The sequence below is a fragment of the Malaya genurostris genome, chromosome 2 (genome assembly GCF_030247185.1).
Source record: "Malaya genurostris strain Urasoe2022 chromosome 2, Malgen_1.1, whole genome shotgun sequence".
In the NCBI taxonomy this organism is placed as follows: domain Eukaryota; kingdom Metazoa; phylum Arthropoda; class Insecta; order Diptera; family Culicidae; genus Malaya; species Malaya genurostris.
This window is the reverse complement of record NC_080571.1, coordinates 111,525,679-111,542,058: the sequence shown is the minus strand read 5'-3', so window position 1 is coordinate 111,542,058 and position 16,380 is coordinate 111,525,679. Positions and strand designations below refer to the sequence as shown.

The window sequence follows — 16,380 nt, the reverse complement described above, 5'->3', positions numbered from 1 at the left end:
AGATATGTTTGACAAATGATTTTACATGCTTTTGTAACACCCCCCTTGTGGCCGCCAAGCGTTCATGCTTATGTAACAAATGTGTAAATCATTCATACAACTGCTTGTGAAACTAAATTAAAAACTTAATATGATTAAGTTCTACATCGGTTTATTTAACTTTTCTACAATAAGTTCATTAGAGCAGTTTCATTTTCGGTTTCTACTTAAGAAATATTACTGCTATGAAACATATCAAACAAGAAAGTTGTTGCACAGCATACAAGCTAACCACGCTTTTTCAATCGTACAATCGTTGCGAGAAGAGTGAAGAAATGCAATGCTACAACAATATTTGCTACTTGAGTTGTCGTGAAAATTTCTGGTCGTTTTTCGATTCATTCATGGTTCAAATTAATCATTTACTTTCTGTAGCGATTAGTATTATCAGATTCACCAGGTTCTAGAAACTGCTAATACGCCACCATTACACAGAGCATTGCTTTTTTGCTGAATCGCTCTAGTTTTGCAGTCCATGTTGATGATTGTCCAGAATCAACCCATGATTTATTCTGTTTCGATTTATTAAAAAACACCCATTTCTCATCGCCAAATGCTAAAAACTGATTTTGTTTCAAGTCTTTGCAGCAAAACTTCATAAATATTTTTTCGTTTTTCCATCTGTCTTTCATTCTATAAATGTGGAACCCATTTTACAATCTTTTGGATTTTTCTCATAGCTTTCCAACAGGTCAGAAATTGTTTGTTGCGCAAAACTTCGTTTCTGACTAGAAACATAATCTTCATCCAATATTGTTTGCAATTCGGCGTCTTCAAATTTTTTTGATGGTCTAGGTGATCATTTACACCATCGATGCGACTCTGCAGCACTTTTCTTCAAATGAAAACAAAAAATTAATGTGTTTTCGCAAATCATCACTTTCTGGTAAAATTCAACGTTTTTAACATGATGAAAAAATATGATGTTTGTAGTGATTGCACAGCAGTCTGGATCCATAGTTTAGGGGGACAAAAACATTTGTGGCTTAACCTTATACTTAAGGGCTGAGGCCAGTGTGATTTGGGGTGCTATAGAGGGATATTTTCACGCTTCTAATCTGATTTTCTCAGAAACGGTGACGAATATAAAAAAACCCAACTTACAATGTCTTAGAAATTTAGTTTAGATTATTCTGTGAAAATTTCAGAATGACTGTTTGACTTTAGAAGATGGGAAAGTCTTTTTCTGAAGGAAAAATTGCATAGCTGAAAACGGAAACTTTCAACTTGATCATTCAATATCTCGCCTTCAAAAGCATAGACCAAAAATCTATCCTGACAATGACTAGATAATTTAATTTAGATGCGATTAGTGCATAAAAACATATATGTTGTCGCGATAAAAACGAAGTGAATGTTATTTTTGTGAAGGTAAGTCGATTTCTATGGCGGCGCCATTGTTTTCTGCTCCAGTTTTCTGGTAACGTAGCGAAACATGAGAGAGAAATAAAATCGGCTCAGCAAGGCTGCCAAACAAGCGGTAGCTTTATTGGATTTTATGTGGTGTAGTCAAACTTGTAACTGAAAATATCAAAACTTTCTTAGCCACCCGGCCCATCGAGAGTCATTTTGCACATGTGCGAGAGAGCATGGAGTAAAATGTAATGCGCAGAGTGAGCCACGTGGTTATACGCGACCTCAGCCCTTAAAAACTATGATGTCTTCATAACAAATGATCAGTGAAAGATAAGCCTTTTGATGCATATGGTATTAGGTAGTGGCTATAACTATTGGGGTAAGATACTATATACGGCAAAACTGTAGAAAAACTTATATCAAGCTGCTTTGCTGAGGACACCATTGTAGTATCTCCTACGGTTTTAGTGTTACAGCTATTTTAAGGGAGCAACTCAGGGTGTTCCTAAAAAATCGATTTTTTTTGTTCACGTTGGTTGTTACTCTATTTGATAATGTTATTACGTTAAAAGCAATCGTTTGAATACATCCTACAGATTCACTCAACAATTGAATTTCCGCGAATGAAACTCCCTATACTTGCGAATTGAGGTATTACGACTGTTTGAGACGATGATCGGAGCGTTGATCCGTCGGTGATGGATTCGCAACGGAATTTTGTTTTAAGCGGCGATGGAAGAATATTACGGCTTTCGGTGAACAGCAGGAACGAATTATAAACGCGTGTGATAGCTTCAATACTTTTAATACGAATGATTCAGTTGACGTTTGTGTATCTCTGTGTGAGTGTAAGTGTTCTGCTTTAGCAGAGTGTGCATATAAAAGATGGGATGTAAATATAGGGTGTGTGGTTTTAACATAAGATAAATATAAAAGGTAGGATGTGAGTATAGGGTGTTACAAAATTCAATATTCGCAAAGTGTAATACGATTGAAAGTATTCATTTATTGAACATTCGTGGAATCCTGAACATGCCGGCCCTCGTTGAAACCGTCCGTTTCAACCATCAACTGCTAGTGGAGAGACGACTAGGATCGTTGAATGTCCTCCATGTCGATAGGAAGCACAGCAATTTGCGTGACTGCTCTTTTATAAACAGCCGTTGCAGTTCGCACCACTACTACACGGACATGTTCATCTGGACCGTGTACTGTTTGTATAATCCGCCCGTGTGGCCACTGAAGCGGAGGCATATTTTCTTGTTTCAGTAAAACCAACTGCCCGACTCGAACATCTGTTGTAGCTTGCTTCCATTTCGACCGTTGTTGTAGCTGGCTTAAGTAGTCCCTAGACCAGCGCTTCCACAAATCTTGAACGGATCGTTTCATATCCTGTAAGCGAGATAAACGATTTGTATTCAATTCGATTAAATCAGGCTCTTGAATAGAAAATAACGGTTCTCCAATTAAGAAATGTCCTGGCGTTAGAGCAGAAATATCCTGTGGGTCATCCGATAACGGGGTTAATGGACGTGAATTGAGTATAGCTTCTATTTGAGTTACGACCGTTACGAACTGGTCCATGGTGAATGCCTTGCAACCCATGATGCGACGGAAGTGATATTTGAACGATTTAATTCCAGCCTCCCAAAGCCCACCGAAGTGAGGCGATCTGGCCGGGATGAAGAGAAACTTGATTCCATGGTCCGTTGTATAGTTTTGCCATTCCTTGGTTTGAAACTGTTCGCGGAAGGCTTTATTCGCAGCCTTGAGCTTACGATCTGCCCCGACGAAAGCAGTCGCATTATCGCAATGTATTTCGAGCACAGGACCTCGACGAGATACGAAACGCGACGGCGTTGATACACGAGACCGACGTTAGATCGGCGACAACCTCGAGGTGTATTGCCTTCACCACTAAGCACACGAATAACGCGACGTAGATTTTCACCGACGCTCCTCTCCCAATGAACGGACGAACGAGAAACGGCCCACAGTAGTCCAACCCGCTGTAAGTAAATGCTCGAGCAGGAGTTACCCGCCTAGATGGAAGTGGAGCCATTTGTTGATGTGCTGTACGTTGATTACACCGATAACAGGTTATACAGTTGCGTACTACCCTGCGAGCAAGACGACGCCCATGAAGCGGCCAGAATCGTTGACGAATGATTGCCAGTAGTAACGTTGGTCCAGAGTGCAGTGTTTGGATGTGTAATGACCGAGCGATCAGCCAACTAAGCTTGTTATTTACGGGTAGTATCATTGGACAACGCGAATCATACGGAGCATCCTTATACTTGAGACGACCATCGAGTCTGAACACTCCGACTTCATCCACAAAACAGTTTATAGATTTTAGTGCAGATTTGGAATCAAGTTCTTTCGGATCTACTGGTATGTCACGACGATCTTGGTAGATAAATGATTCGGATGGGAAAGCGGCACCTTGCGCGAGACGAACAAGAACTTTCAGACCAAATTGGTATTCGCAAGGGGTTAATGGTCCATGGATCCTTTCCTTCTTAGATGTTTTACAATTGTTGTAAAAACGATAGCAAAATGATACTGTTTTGATTAGTTTCCCTAGATCAGAAAACTTGTCGATCAACGAGCAATCCGCCTGATTGACATGAAGCGAAACAACGACACGGGCTTCCTCTTCTATCACATGTTGGATTGGTTGTACTATGACGCTTTGAGGCCATTGTTCCTCTGGAGCCGTTATATACTTCGGACCTTGCCACCATTACATATCGCCCAGAAGTTGACTTGCTTGAGTTCCTCGAGAGAGCCGGTCTGCCGGGTTTACCTCGGTGGGCACATGTCTCCAAGGCGATCCTTTCGTCAGGCGCTGTATTTCCGCAACTCTGTTTGAAACGAATACCTTCCAGACGTTGGACTGCGACTTAATCCAGTGCAGTACTATTCAGAGTCTGTCCAAAAGGTAACAGGGTTCGAATATTCAGTGGTTCTACGAAGATGGTCCATCAGCTGACTTCCCAATAGAGCTGCGCAAAGCTCTAACCTTGGTATCGTCTGTCCTCGAAGCGGAACGATACGAGCCTTTGAAGTTAGTAGTTGTGAGTGTAGTTTTCCGGTATCATCTGGTGAAACGACGTAGATGCAGCATCCATATCCTCGCTTGGAAGCGTCACAAAAACAATGCAAACGATATTCTGTTCTTGTGTTAAATAATACTCTTCGTGGTATTTCAATTGAACGTAGACTTGGTATGTCAGAACGGTAGATTCTCCACCAAGCACTGTGGTTTTCCGAAAGTGGCTCATCCCACGATAAACTTTCTGCCCAAAGCCTTTGCACGAACATTTTTGCGTTTGCTACTACGGGACCCAAAAGGCCTAAGGGATCGAAAAGACTGGACATTTCGGAAACAACGATTCTTTTCGTAACTAGACTCTGGTCTGACATTGAAGGGATTTTGAAGTTGAATGTATCCGACTGAGGAAACCTTAATAGACCCAGCGTTTTCACAGCCTCAGAACGATCAATTTCCAACTCTGCAGAAACTTCCCACAATTCTGGTGGTATACTAGCAAGTACGGACGGTTCGTTGGAAGCCCATTTCCTGAGTACAAATCCGGCTGAGCTTAGCATCTTCTGTAATTGCTCACACGTTCTTCTGAGCAGCTGTAGATCATCATGTCCAGATAGCACGTCGTCCATGTATGTCTCTCTTCGTATGATAGGGACCGCTAATGGAAAATATTCTGCCTCATCACTGGCCAACTGATTTAAAATTCGTGTAGCATGATACGGTGAACTGGCGAGACCATAAGTAACCGTTTTCAATTGGTAGGTACGAATTGGTTCCGATGAATCCTTTCTCCAAAGTATTTGCTGGTAGCAACGGTCCTGCGGATGGATCCAAATCTGCCTGAACATTTTCTCAACATCAGCAGTAATTGCGTAACGAGGTAACCGAAAGTTTATGACCGTAGAGTACAATGTAGGTTGAACGGTTGGACCGGGAAACAGAATGTCGTTGAGCGATAACTGTGTCGAACCTCTACTTGATCCATCGAATACAACTCTAATTTTTGTAGTTGAACTTTCTGGACGGTGTATGGCGTGGTGGAGTAAGAAATACTGTGGGCTACACGACGCGCGCGAAATCACCTCCATATGACCTAGCCTGCTATACTCGTCCATGAATCTGCAATATTCCTGGCGAAGATCTTCATTTTCAGCAAACTTCTTCTCCATTGACAGGAATCGACGGAAAGCGGGAGTGTGCGAATCTCCAATCAGGCTCAACATTTCTTGCCGGAACGGTAGACGAACTGTGTAACGTCCGTCAGAACAACGAAAGACGGTCTTCTTGAAATGCTCCTCACAAACTTGTTCATCAGATGTATACGCTTTTCCATCATCAAAATTTTCAATCTCCCAGAATCGCTTGAGTCGTGAATCGAGCAAGTCTTCCGAGCAGACATGACTGCTTTGTGTTGCAACTGGTTCGAGGATTGGCTCCATTCCGCAGATGATGTATCCCAGAGTGGTTTTCTGAAGAAGTGGGTAACCTTTAGATAACGAGACTTGCTGATTTTCCAGTAAATTGAAAAACAACTCGGCTCCGATGATGACATCAATCCCTTGACTGATGTTGAACTGTGGATCCGCTAGAGGGAGGTGTAGAGGAATCTTCCATCGTGAGACATCGATGTGATGACTGGGAAGCGATACTGTGAGCTTAGGGAGCACTAAGCAATTGAGGTTGTAGTTGTAGTTGCCAAAACGAGACGAGAGAGATAGTGCGACACCATGATGAACGGTTACGGTGGATTGTCCGATTCCACTGACAGGCGAGTTTAATTTGGAACGTTTTAGACGAAGTTTCTGACACAGCGCTTCGGTGATGAAACTTGGTTGAGAACCACTATCGAGAAGCGCCCTGGCAGAGTGGAAATTGTTATCCGCATCTCTCACTTTTATAATTGCAGTTGATAACATCACTAGATTATTACGAAAAGTCGTTTTCACTTGAGCACTTTGACAGGAGGTGTATTGTTTATTGGTTTATATGGTGATTGTTTACGTTAACGAACGATCTGTCAACCGACGACGACGAGGGAGCGATATCGACAGAAAATGCGTCCGAATTTTGCGGCGAGGCGACGAGTGGTGAGGCTACCGTGTGCCTAACCGAACTGGTATTCGAGACCGACGATTTATCGACTTGCGAGCAAGATGCTTCAGCGGATTGGCAGGATAAGAAAGATGTCTGAGTTTTCCTTGTGAATGGTTGCACAGGTGGTAAATGCAACAAAGTATGATGTTTCTTGGAACAGCTTTTACATGATCCGCTGGAGCAATCCTTTGCAAGGTGAGAGGCTTTGAGACAGTTGATACATAGCCCATGCTTTTTTACAAATTCGAACCGTTGTTGTGGTATTAGCGTACGAAACTGGTCGCACTGGAATAATAAATGTGCTTGTTTGCAACTAGGACACCTTGTAATGTTCTCTGAAGCAACATGGGCTATGGCGAGACGAGGTTTATGTTTTGGTTCCGAATGTGGATTGCCATGATGAGAGATTGTCAGCCAACTCAGACAATCCTGATGAAGATTCTCTTTTCAACGAAGATAGGGATAACAACTCCGACATGTGTCGCTAAATCAGAAAACTTTTATTTTCGTACCGTTCTCGTAACATCTTCCAAGCAACGTTATAGTTGTTGGATGATAGTTCGAGTGATGACAAAATTCCAGCAGCTTCTCCGGAAAGCGTCGCTCGTAAATAATGCAGCTTTTGTACTGCCCCAAGTTGCTGATTATTATGAATCAGTGACACAAAAGGATCGCGGAAAGATACCCAATCATCAATTTTACCAGAAAATTGTTTCAATGAAATTTCAGGTAAACGTATATTCGCAATTGGTTGAGCCGATGCTGGCATCGGTGGTAAGGGGGGCGCCAGAGGTGGGCGAGTAGGTAATTTGCCCTGCAACGACGCCTTCAATACAAAATACATATTTTGAAATTCTCTACGTTCATCCGAAAAATGATCCTCAGCGTCTTCCAAAACCTCGATTTCATCTTGGATCAATTCAAAATCGCACCACAAGTCATCCAAACGTTGGATTCTAACCGGTATTTGATCACCTTGAGTGAGATCAATTTGCTCGTCGAATGTTTTAATCAATTCGGCTGATCCCAAGACATTTGTTCACCGACGGTACAATAATTTTAGTTTGGTCATCTTTGTAGTGGATGGTTTCGGCCGTTTTGGCGGAGTCATTTTGGTATCATACAGCATCAACAAAAGATAAAAGAAAAACGTTACCTTGAACTTCGGTAGGGTAAGAGTCACCTAACCTCACCAAAGCAAGAATCCTGCTGCTACTCCACTGAGGCGACGAAAGCACGCCGTGATCTCTTTTATCACACGACGAATTATACTGTTACGACGTACGATGTATAAAATCCAGATACTGTGATGACAATCCTGCAGCGATCCACGTGGGGATTCTTTGTGCAGACTTTGAGGTTATCAGCAGCTCCAGTGACGATAATTGCAACGGGAAATGTCCCGGGTTTCGGCACCATAAATGTTTGAGACGATGATTGGAGCGTTGATCCGTCGGTGATGGATTCACAACGGAATTTTGTTTTAAGCGGCGACGGTGAATGATTCTTCCTGGAAGAATATCACGGCTTTCGGTGAACAGCAGGAACGAATTATAAACGCGTGTGATAGCTTCAATACTTTTAATACGTGTGATTTAGTTGACGTTTGTGTATCTCTGTGTGAGTGTAAGTGTTCTGCTTTAGCAGAGTGTGCATATAAAAGATGGGATGTAAATATAGGGTGTGTGGTTTTAACATAAGATAAATATAAAAGGTAGGATGTGAGTATAGGGTGTTACAAAATTCAATTTGCGCGAAGTGTGATGAATCCCGAACAACGACTTTCTTGCACTTCCTCACTGTACATGCCATACATAGGAAGCAGAAAATGCCAAATAATTAGAGTATCAAATCTTCCTCTTTTTGTTTTGCAATAAGAAGTTTTACTAACTCCAAATGGGCAACTGCAAGCTCTAGGGAAAGAATGTATTAAAAAAATTAAAAATAATTCCCTGATATCCCTTACAATATGGATAATTTCGGAATGAATTCGATGAAAAGGTGCCGAAAAACCATATACGAGGTCTGTTCAAAAAGTACCCGGAATTCTCATTTTTCTAAAAATATATTTATTTATTCGTCTACATTTATATGGTCCCCTTCAAAGTAATCCCCCCTAGATATAATACACTTATGCCAGCATTTTTTCCAGTCTTCGAAACACCCCTGATAGTCACTTTTTGTAATGCTCTGTAGCACTCTCAGCGATTCTGCCTTTATCTCTTCAATCGATGATAAACGCTGTTCTTTCATGGGTCTCTTCAACTTTGGGAACAGGAAAAAATCACACGGAGCGATATCTGGTGAATAAGGCTCCTGAGCGATGGTAATGCGTTTGTTTTTTTGATCAAAATTCAGCAGTTTTGGAACGAATTTTGCTGCCACTCGTTTCATGCCCAAAACATTTGAAAAAATATGATGGCATGAGCCAACTGATATGCCAACTTCATCAGCAACTTCTCTAATAGTGATTCGGCGATCATCCATAATAATTTTTTCCACTTTTCCCACATTTTCATCGATTATTGACGTGCTGGGTCGACCGGAGCGTTCGTCGTCTTCAACGTCTTCGCGGCCATCTTGGAAACGCTTATACCACTCGTAAACACTTGTTTTTTTTCATAGCATACACACCGTAGGCTCTCTGTAACATTTCGCACACTTGGTTACACTTTATTTCATTTTTAACGCAAAATTTAATACAAATTCTTTGACTCTTCAATTCTTCCATTGTTCAAACTAACAAAAATCGCCGAGCTCAAAAAAACACGTCTACACCAGCCGCTACAAGACACAATGTAAACAATGAATACAGCTGAAAATTTCACCATACATTAGGGATGTACCAACACAATAAAAAAAAAATTTTGACCACCGGACTTACCAGACGCGCGCAAATAAAAAATTCCGGGAACTTTTTGAACAGACCTCATATAGCGTTTACTATATCGATTTTGATTGGTGTTTTTCGGCAAGCATTAACTGAGAGATCTAAATGTATAACTGATTCAATCTAGAATACCTATCCGTCTATTCATTTCATATCTTTCGTCTCTCTTAGTTAATGCTTGCGAAAAGAACCAATCAAAATCGATATAGTAGACATTATGCGGCAAATATCAGGTGTACAACTTTGCTTTCGCCGTTTTCCGATAGGTGGCTGCACCGGCTGAGGCTGGTCAAAATACACAGATGATGGAAGTCTTGTCCCACCCGTCGTATTCCCCAGATGTCACCTCTTCTGACTTCCACCTATTCCGTTCGATTATTTCCGGCACACGGCCTGGCAGATCAACATTTTCAATCCTTCGAAGATTTGGAAAAATGGATTGCTTCATGGATAGCGTCAAAAGAGGATTTTTTATTTCGAGCCGAGATCCGAAAATTGCCGGAAAGATAGTAGAAAGTTGTCACTAGCGACGGACAATACTTTGAATAATACATCTGTAAGCACTTTTTCGCAATAAAGCTTTTAATTTTGGAAGCAAAGTTGTACACCTGGTAAGGAAAAACATACATATGAAATAAGTAATGTAAACCATTCAATTTATTAAATTATAATCATTGAAGGTTGGAAATTGTTGATAAAAAGATGGTTCCAATAGATTACGAACTCAATGCCATCAAAACTATTAGCAATTAGAGTTTCTGACAGGATTTGTCGCAGATTGACGCAAACCCAAACAAAGCTCGTTCATTAGTATAGAATCTGCTGCAAATGTAGGCCGTTCTGAAGAAGTCAGACCTTCCCCAAGGTAAGTGTGCGAACTGATTTAGAGGAGCGTCAAGGTCGTTAATTGCAAATTGATCCAAGTTTAAACCGATTCTCCAATAAAACTAAACTGAAACCAAGTGTAAGCATACGCTGGAGGAGGAAAAGTTAAAGGCGAGAGTTGAAAAAAGTTTACTATTGCTGCCGGAACTGAGTCTAAAATAATTAAGACTAAAAAGTGAGGAGCAGAGTTTTCTACGTACCTACTGAATACAAAATGGTACATTCCAACTTTTTTTCACTAATAAATGTTTTCCATTGATGCATTTTATGATTTTCACATATTTTTTCAAACTCGACCAATCCACCCGGGGTTGGTTGATCGATTTTTGTCTTGAATACGACCTACTTTACTATGGGGCGCCATTTCAAAATTTACTTTCTGAGAGAGTGATAAGTTTTTGATCGTTAATATCTCTTGTTGTATCTAACGTATCAAGATATTTTTTGCTACAAGCCATCATCAATTTATGATAACATTTTCAGTTGTATGACATTTTTACAAATAAATAAAAATTAAAGTTTTTTGAAATGTTTGGTATTGACGAGTACCAAAGAGGAAAACTACATATGATTTCTTTGTATGATTTTCAGTCACAATTTTGAAAGCTCTTAGTTCAGTTATCTGTAGATGAATTTATATAATCTAACTATTGATAAAATCCAAAATTTTCAACTTATACATGTATTGCAACAACATTGGAGAGTTTCAACTGTACACTATTGAAAACCCTGTCTGATTTGATCCATGTCATTACAAGCCAACGCGTTCTTAGAAAGAGAAATATCTGCTGCTGTACAACTGTATCGGTATAAAAGATGAACATTTAATTTTTCGTATTATTTTCAATGCAACGGTTGTCGAAGCAGACATACAGGAAAGCAACACGCTTTTGGAATAAAGCGAGCAGCAGAACGGTGTAAAGGAACTTCATTGGGAGAATACTTTTGAACAACAATTAGCGTTTCCGGTGTGCAGCAGTGGAAGTCGTCAGAGCTTCATGGGAGCGCTGTGTTTGAAAACACCACTGCTCAGTTAAGTTGTCCGTCAAAATTTCAAATTTTCAAATGCACTTACTGATTCAGCCTGGAATCGATTGTTTCATCTTATTTGGAATCCAATTGGAAATCACCATGAATTCCGAGTTAAATTTCAGACGAGTTTACCGATTGTACGTGCGAAGAGCCATGTTAGTTCTGCCTAAATTCAGATCTCGTATGTCATAGCATTTAAAGGCACATCTGTTGTTCAGTCCAACAGATCATCACATAGAATTGTATGATTTTTTTCCCATTTCTTACCAAAAGCATCAGATTCTTCAAAATGGAAGTAAAAAATGTTTACGCCGTCACTAACACATTCAAAACATCTTTATACCAACATGGATGTCGTTTCGAATCAACGATAAAACCTGTCTTTATATGAAGCCGGGACAGGGATGCCAAGTATTGAAAATTAAAATCTGTAAATTTCGAACATTAGGACCGACGAAACCTGGTGCCTTTTAAAGAGGTAAAATTTAATTTCACTTAAGCAATATCTTCATTAACGTATTAGACGAAAATTGGAAAATATCCTGCATTCTTAGAATTTTGATGTGTAATGTGGTGATGGATGCTAACATCCTGCAAGTGATCGTCTTAGTCGTATAAGAAACGATCGATTGCGTTGACAATAAAAATGCCGAATATTAACCATTATCGAGGTTGTTTTAATGGTAGAGGTCACGATTCTAGGTTCTAGATACAAGGAAAAATATACATCATCGAATAGTTACTCTGCTTTATAAAACTCTAGTTTAAATGTTTATTATATTGGATAACGCTCGTGTAATTGTAATGATTTATTTCTCATATTTCCTATACTTTCGTTGTGTGTTACCATATTTGATATTGAACTTATTATTATTATATATGTTTGGTATATCCCTTCTTTGTCCTGTTGATATCGTGTTTTACTAGGAAAAGTTTGAGTTTCAGCGAGCCATTGTTATTCGTATTCACATCAATCCCGTCTTTTTGCTCCGCATTTGATTATTAGCAACTATTTCCCTACTTTTTATTCAGGAATGAAAAATTTACAAATATGCTCAGAAGGTCAGATCTTCATGACGGAACAAACCATTTATTAAAAAGTCTAACCAGAAAGTGTATAGAAATTACTTGACTCAACTTGACGTGTTTTGTATTTGAAGGAGGAAATAATATGAGCTCGTTATATTATCGAACAGCCAAAATTTTGAGAACTATCAACTTCAACCATCGTTTTCAGTGCAAAGAAAAAAATAAAATTCATCGTATTCTTCAAAATTTTCTAATCACCACTTTTTATTAGGTCACCCGTTACGCACAAAATGGCACCATGGGTGCATCGAGTTTTTATAGAACTATTGCCAAGGGTGTTATGCATCGAGCGACCGAAAAAGGAAGACGAACCATCCGACATCGAAGAGCAACCGCCCGAAGTGCTGACAGACGTGTTCCAGGTTCCGCCGGATGTGGAAAAATACGTCGGTTACTGTGGGAAGGACTTCAGTACGGATTTTGATATTCCTGGTGAGTAATCGGAGGTTCTAAGGTCAACCGATTTTCGATGGTCATTCGCTGTCAAGGTCTTCTATTTTTATTTCACTCCACACCATTTCCTCTTTTTCAACAGCACTGCCACCATCAAGGTTCGACGTAGCCGCATCGGGTGGCGTTGGGCCATGTTTTGGCGAGCCACCACTACCAGCACTGCCATTACCAGGTGGAGACGACGATCTCTTCAGTCCGACCAGCAACGGTGACATGAGTCCGAACTGTTGCGGGGATTTAAGCCCAACCTTCGAGAAGCCCATGCTACGCGAAATGGAGAAGACGATAGAGGCTTCGCGATTCGTAGCGCAGCACGTTAGAAATAAGGATAAATTTGAGAGTGTAAGTTCAACATTACGCATTCAGTTTCCTAATATATTTCAGCTCCATTTTGGGATCAATGCCGACAGCGATACCAATAACAGAATTTCCGATTAAATCGAATTTTCTTCGGTTGCCATTTACTGGCTCGCGTCCTTTATCCCATTTTTCTTTTGTGCCGATTGTGGAGAAACCGCGCCAGCCATTTTTTTTGGCCTTCATCTCGATGAAAAGCCTTCTCGCCTTTTTTCCTCCCCGCTACGTGTGTCGCAAAATTCATTACGTTTTGATGAAAGGAGAGGAAGCCCGTCAGGACTGTAACGTGGCCCTAACCCGGCCGTACCCGATTTCATATTCAATTAAGCATTTCATTTATCACCCCTTTTATAAAAGATAAACTCGTCTTGCCATTATTGACATAGGACACAACCATTTCATGGAGTAAGCCCGTGGGTTCGGTGGATGGTTCATCAACGGCCACAACCGGGTCAGTGACAAATGAAGTGCAAATAATGTCGCTGGTGAATTTGAGAACGGGTCGGACACAACCGGAAGACCATTGAATGAGGATTTTCGATGGTGGTGAGCTCTTGAGGTGAAAAAGCCACTGCTTTCATGAATAATTGAAACGTGATAATTAGTTATTATGTATTCATTTTGATGGGATAATGGCGCACTTTGGGGATATGCATTTTTTCCCCAGTAACTAACGAATACCACAGGGCTAAAAAAAGAACACAGGAAAGCGGGTTACTTCTGGGGTGCGAGTCCACAAATGTGCGCGCTTGATTGTGTGTGCTGGTGATTCACGTGCGTTGTTTGCATTGTAGCTATTTTCTATGGTTCAAGTTAACTTGTCCTAGTTTGGTGACCAATTTTTTTTTTACCAAGTGTTGGGTAAAAAATGGATTTGACTCAATCTATGAATATTCTTATTACTAAAGTTTTAATCACAAATGTATGAACAATGTCTAATGCCAGATTAATAATGTACCAATTCGCTATTGGTTTATGAAATATGCACAAGTTGATTCATTCAGGAGCGTTGCAATACGATTCAGTGAAATATATTGCAACAAGACCGTAGGGAAAGCTGGGGCGAGAATGTTCATGCAAAAAATTGTGCACAAAAAATTACCGTCACTCGGAATGTTACATACTATTCGGATGCTACAACTTTCATCAACAAAACTGATCTGGTTAGAGGTATATATTTCCACTTACACGTGTGCAAATCTCGGAATCTAAAATCTGAAAATGGAGATCAAATGTTAATGCTACATTGATACCTTCATCTTATTTCAACTGAACATTATTGATTTTGTTAAAGGCATATAAAAAATTTTGAAATAAAATGGAATTTTATCGGATACCCATAGACTCAGTTCGACGAGATCGGAAAATGTTAGTGTATGTATGCACCTTTCGGAGATTTATTTTATACGCTCAATTTTCTCGGAGGTGGATAAACCGATTCTAACAAGCTTAAGTTAATTTAAAAACCACTATTAGATTGAAAGTACTAATTCGAAATGCCATTGAATTCCATTAATATTACACGTCAAAATGCGTGTTTCGGATGTTAATTACATCCTTCTTCAGTGATACTATTTGAAAGTCTGGTGGAAGAAAACTGCAATATTATCCTTTTAATGTGAAACGAAAGCGATAGGTTCACAGATAAGAACTAGAAGAAAACAGGTAACTGGGACAGGAAGAGTGAGAGGTAGCTAGAATTGAAATGTTAGGCAGTGTTGGTGATTGCCGACAATTTGACAGAAGCTGCTCGATATTTTTCTACATTGTATACAACATTTTCAATCCGGTAGAAGATGCTACAAGAATTCGTGTCTCTCAATGCATGAGCCGTGAGAGAAATTTTCTTCATTTCTTTCTACATTTCTTACACATGGTTGGAATAAGCGGAAATAGTAAAATGATTCTATCGCAATTATCAACTGCGCATATAGAATCGGATCGCGAAACGAGAATAAGCGACCTTTGTTGCTTCAGAGAGAATCCTCTCAGCAGCGTGCTAACCTTTGATTCTCAGACAGGTCATCGAGAGAAATTCGCTCTCGCACTGGTGTCCATTCTATGTTAAATGAACCATGTCGGTTTTTTGTTGCTGCGATGACATCCGTCTCTCTTGGATGGCACTGATTGAATCATGTTAACAGTTGCTAGAGAGCGTTCTTTGGAAGATCTATTCCCTAGGTGATGTGAAGTTATTTTTCAAAATCGCTAGTCTCTCGACAGTGTCTAATTTTAATGTATTGGAAATTTGTCTTAAGTTTTTTATATAATTGATAGTGAGTTCATGATTTTCGGAAAAAGCATGTTCTGCTACTTTTGTCTTGAAATGATAAGGTAACCCTTTTTCTGTTTCCCTAGATGCTTTTTCTATCTCTGCAATGTGCTCTTTGAAACGAACGTCTAATGTTCTCTTTGTTTGTCCAATGTATTATTTATCACAATGATAACACGATTTTTTTTATATCTCAGATTTTTAAAAAATAACTGTAGGATCTTTTGTGGAACTCAGCAATATTTTCAATTGGTATTTCATACGGCTGAATACTATAGCTAAACCAAATTTTCTTCATTTTGATTTTAATGGATGTGCAATGTTTGGATTAAATTCTACCAATACTCTTTTCAAATTTTCTAGTCAAAGTTGTGATTGTTTTTTTTTCATCAGTATTATTTTTTATCGAAGATCGTTTGGATTGAGTGCTCCGGATATCCATTAAGCTTTTCAATTTCGAAGATACTATTTTTCTGTTTTATTGCAGTATCTAGTGTGAGAGGCAAGGTGAGCATCCTATAGATCATATAGTGAAATGCTGCCATTTTGTGTTAGTAGGATATCATTGCTATCGAGTCATACCAAGTACTTCTTTTTTTTCAAACCCTACAGCCAGTTTTGGAATAACATGGTGATACCAACCACATCAATATACAGCCTCTCTATTCTCAGAGATGGCTAAACCGATTTTCATCTTTGATTCGATACAATGTTCCTAAATTTCATCAAAATCTCACTTCCGGCTATGGAATTAACGAGTTATATGCACAGAAAATATGAAAATAGTGAGACTTTTCTCAAAGGATGATAATCCCATATAAGTTTACAGAATTTCTTCCGAATCCAATTTCTAGTTCC

The 16,380-nt window shown here is 39.6% G+C and overlaps 1 protein-coding gene across 1 annotated transcript in view; it reads left to right on the top strand.

Moving 5' to 3' along the window:
• Positions 1-16,380, top strand: part of LOC131432544 (acetylcholine receptor subunit alpha-like 1) — a 328,833-nt gene that overhangs the window by 295,220 nt on the left and 17,233 nt on the right. Inside the window, exons 8-9 of the mRNA XM_058598881.1 lie at positions 12,652-12,872; positions 12,976-13,235. Coding sequence (XP_058454864.1) covers positions 12,652-12,872; positions 12,976-13,235 — 481 coding nt within the window. The remainder of the gene's footprint in view (positions 1-12,651; positions 12,873-12,975; positions 13,236-16,380) is intronic.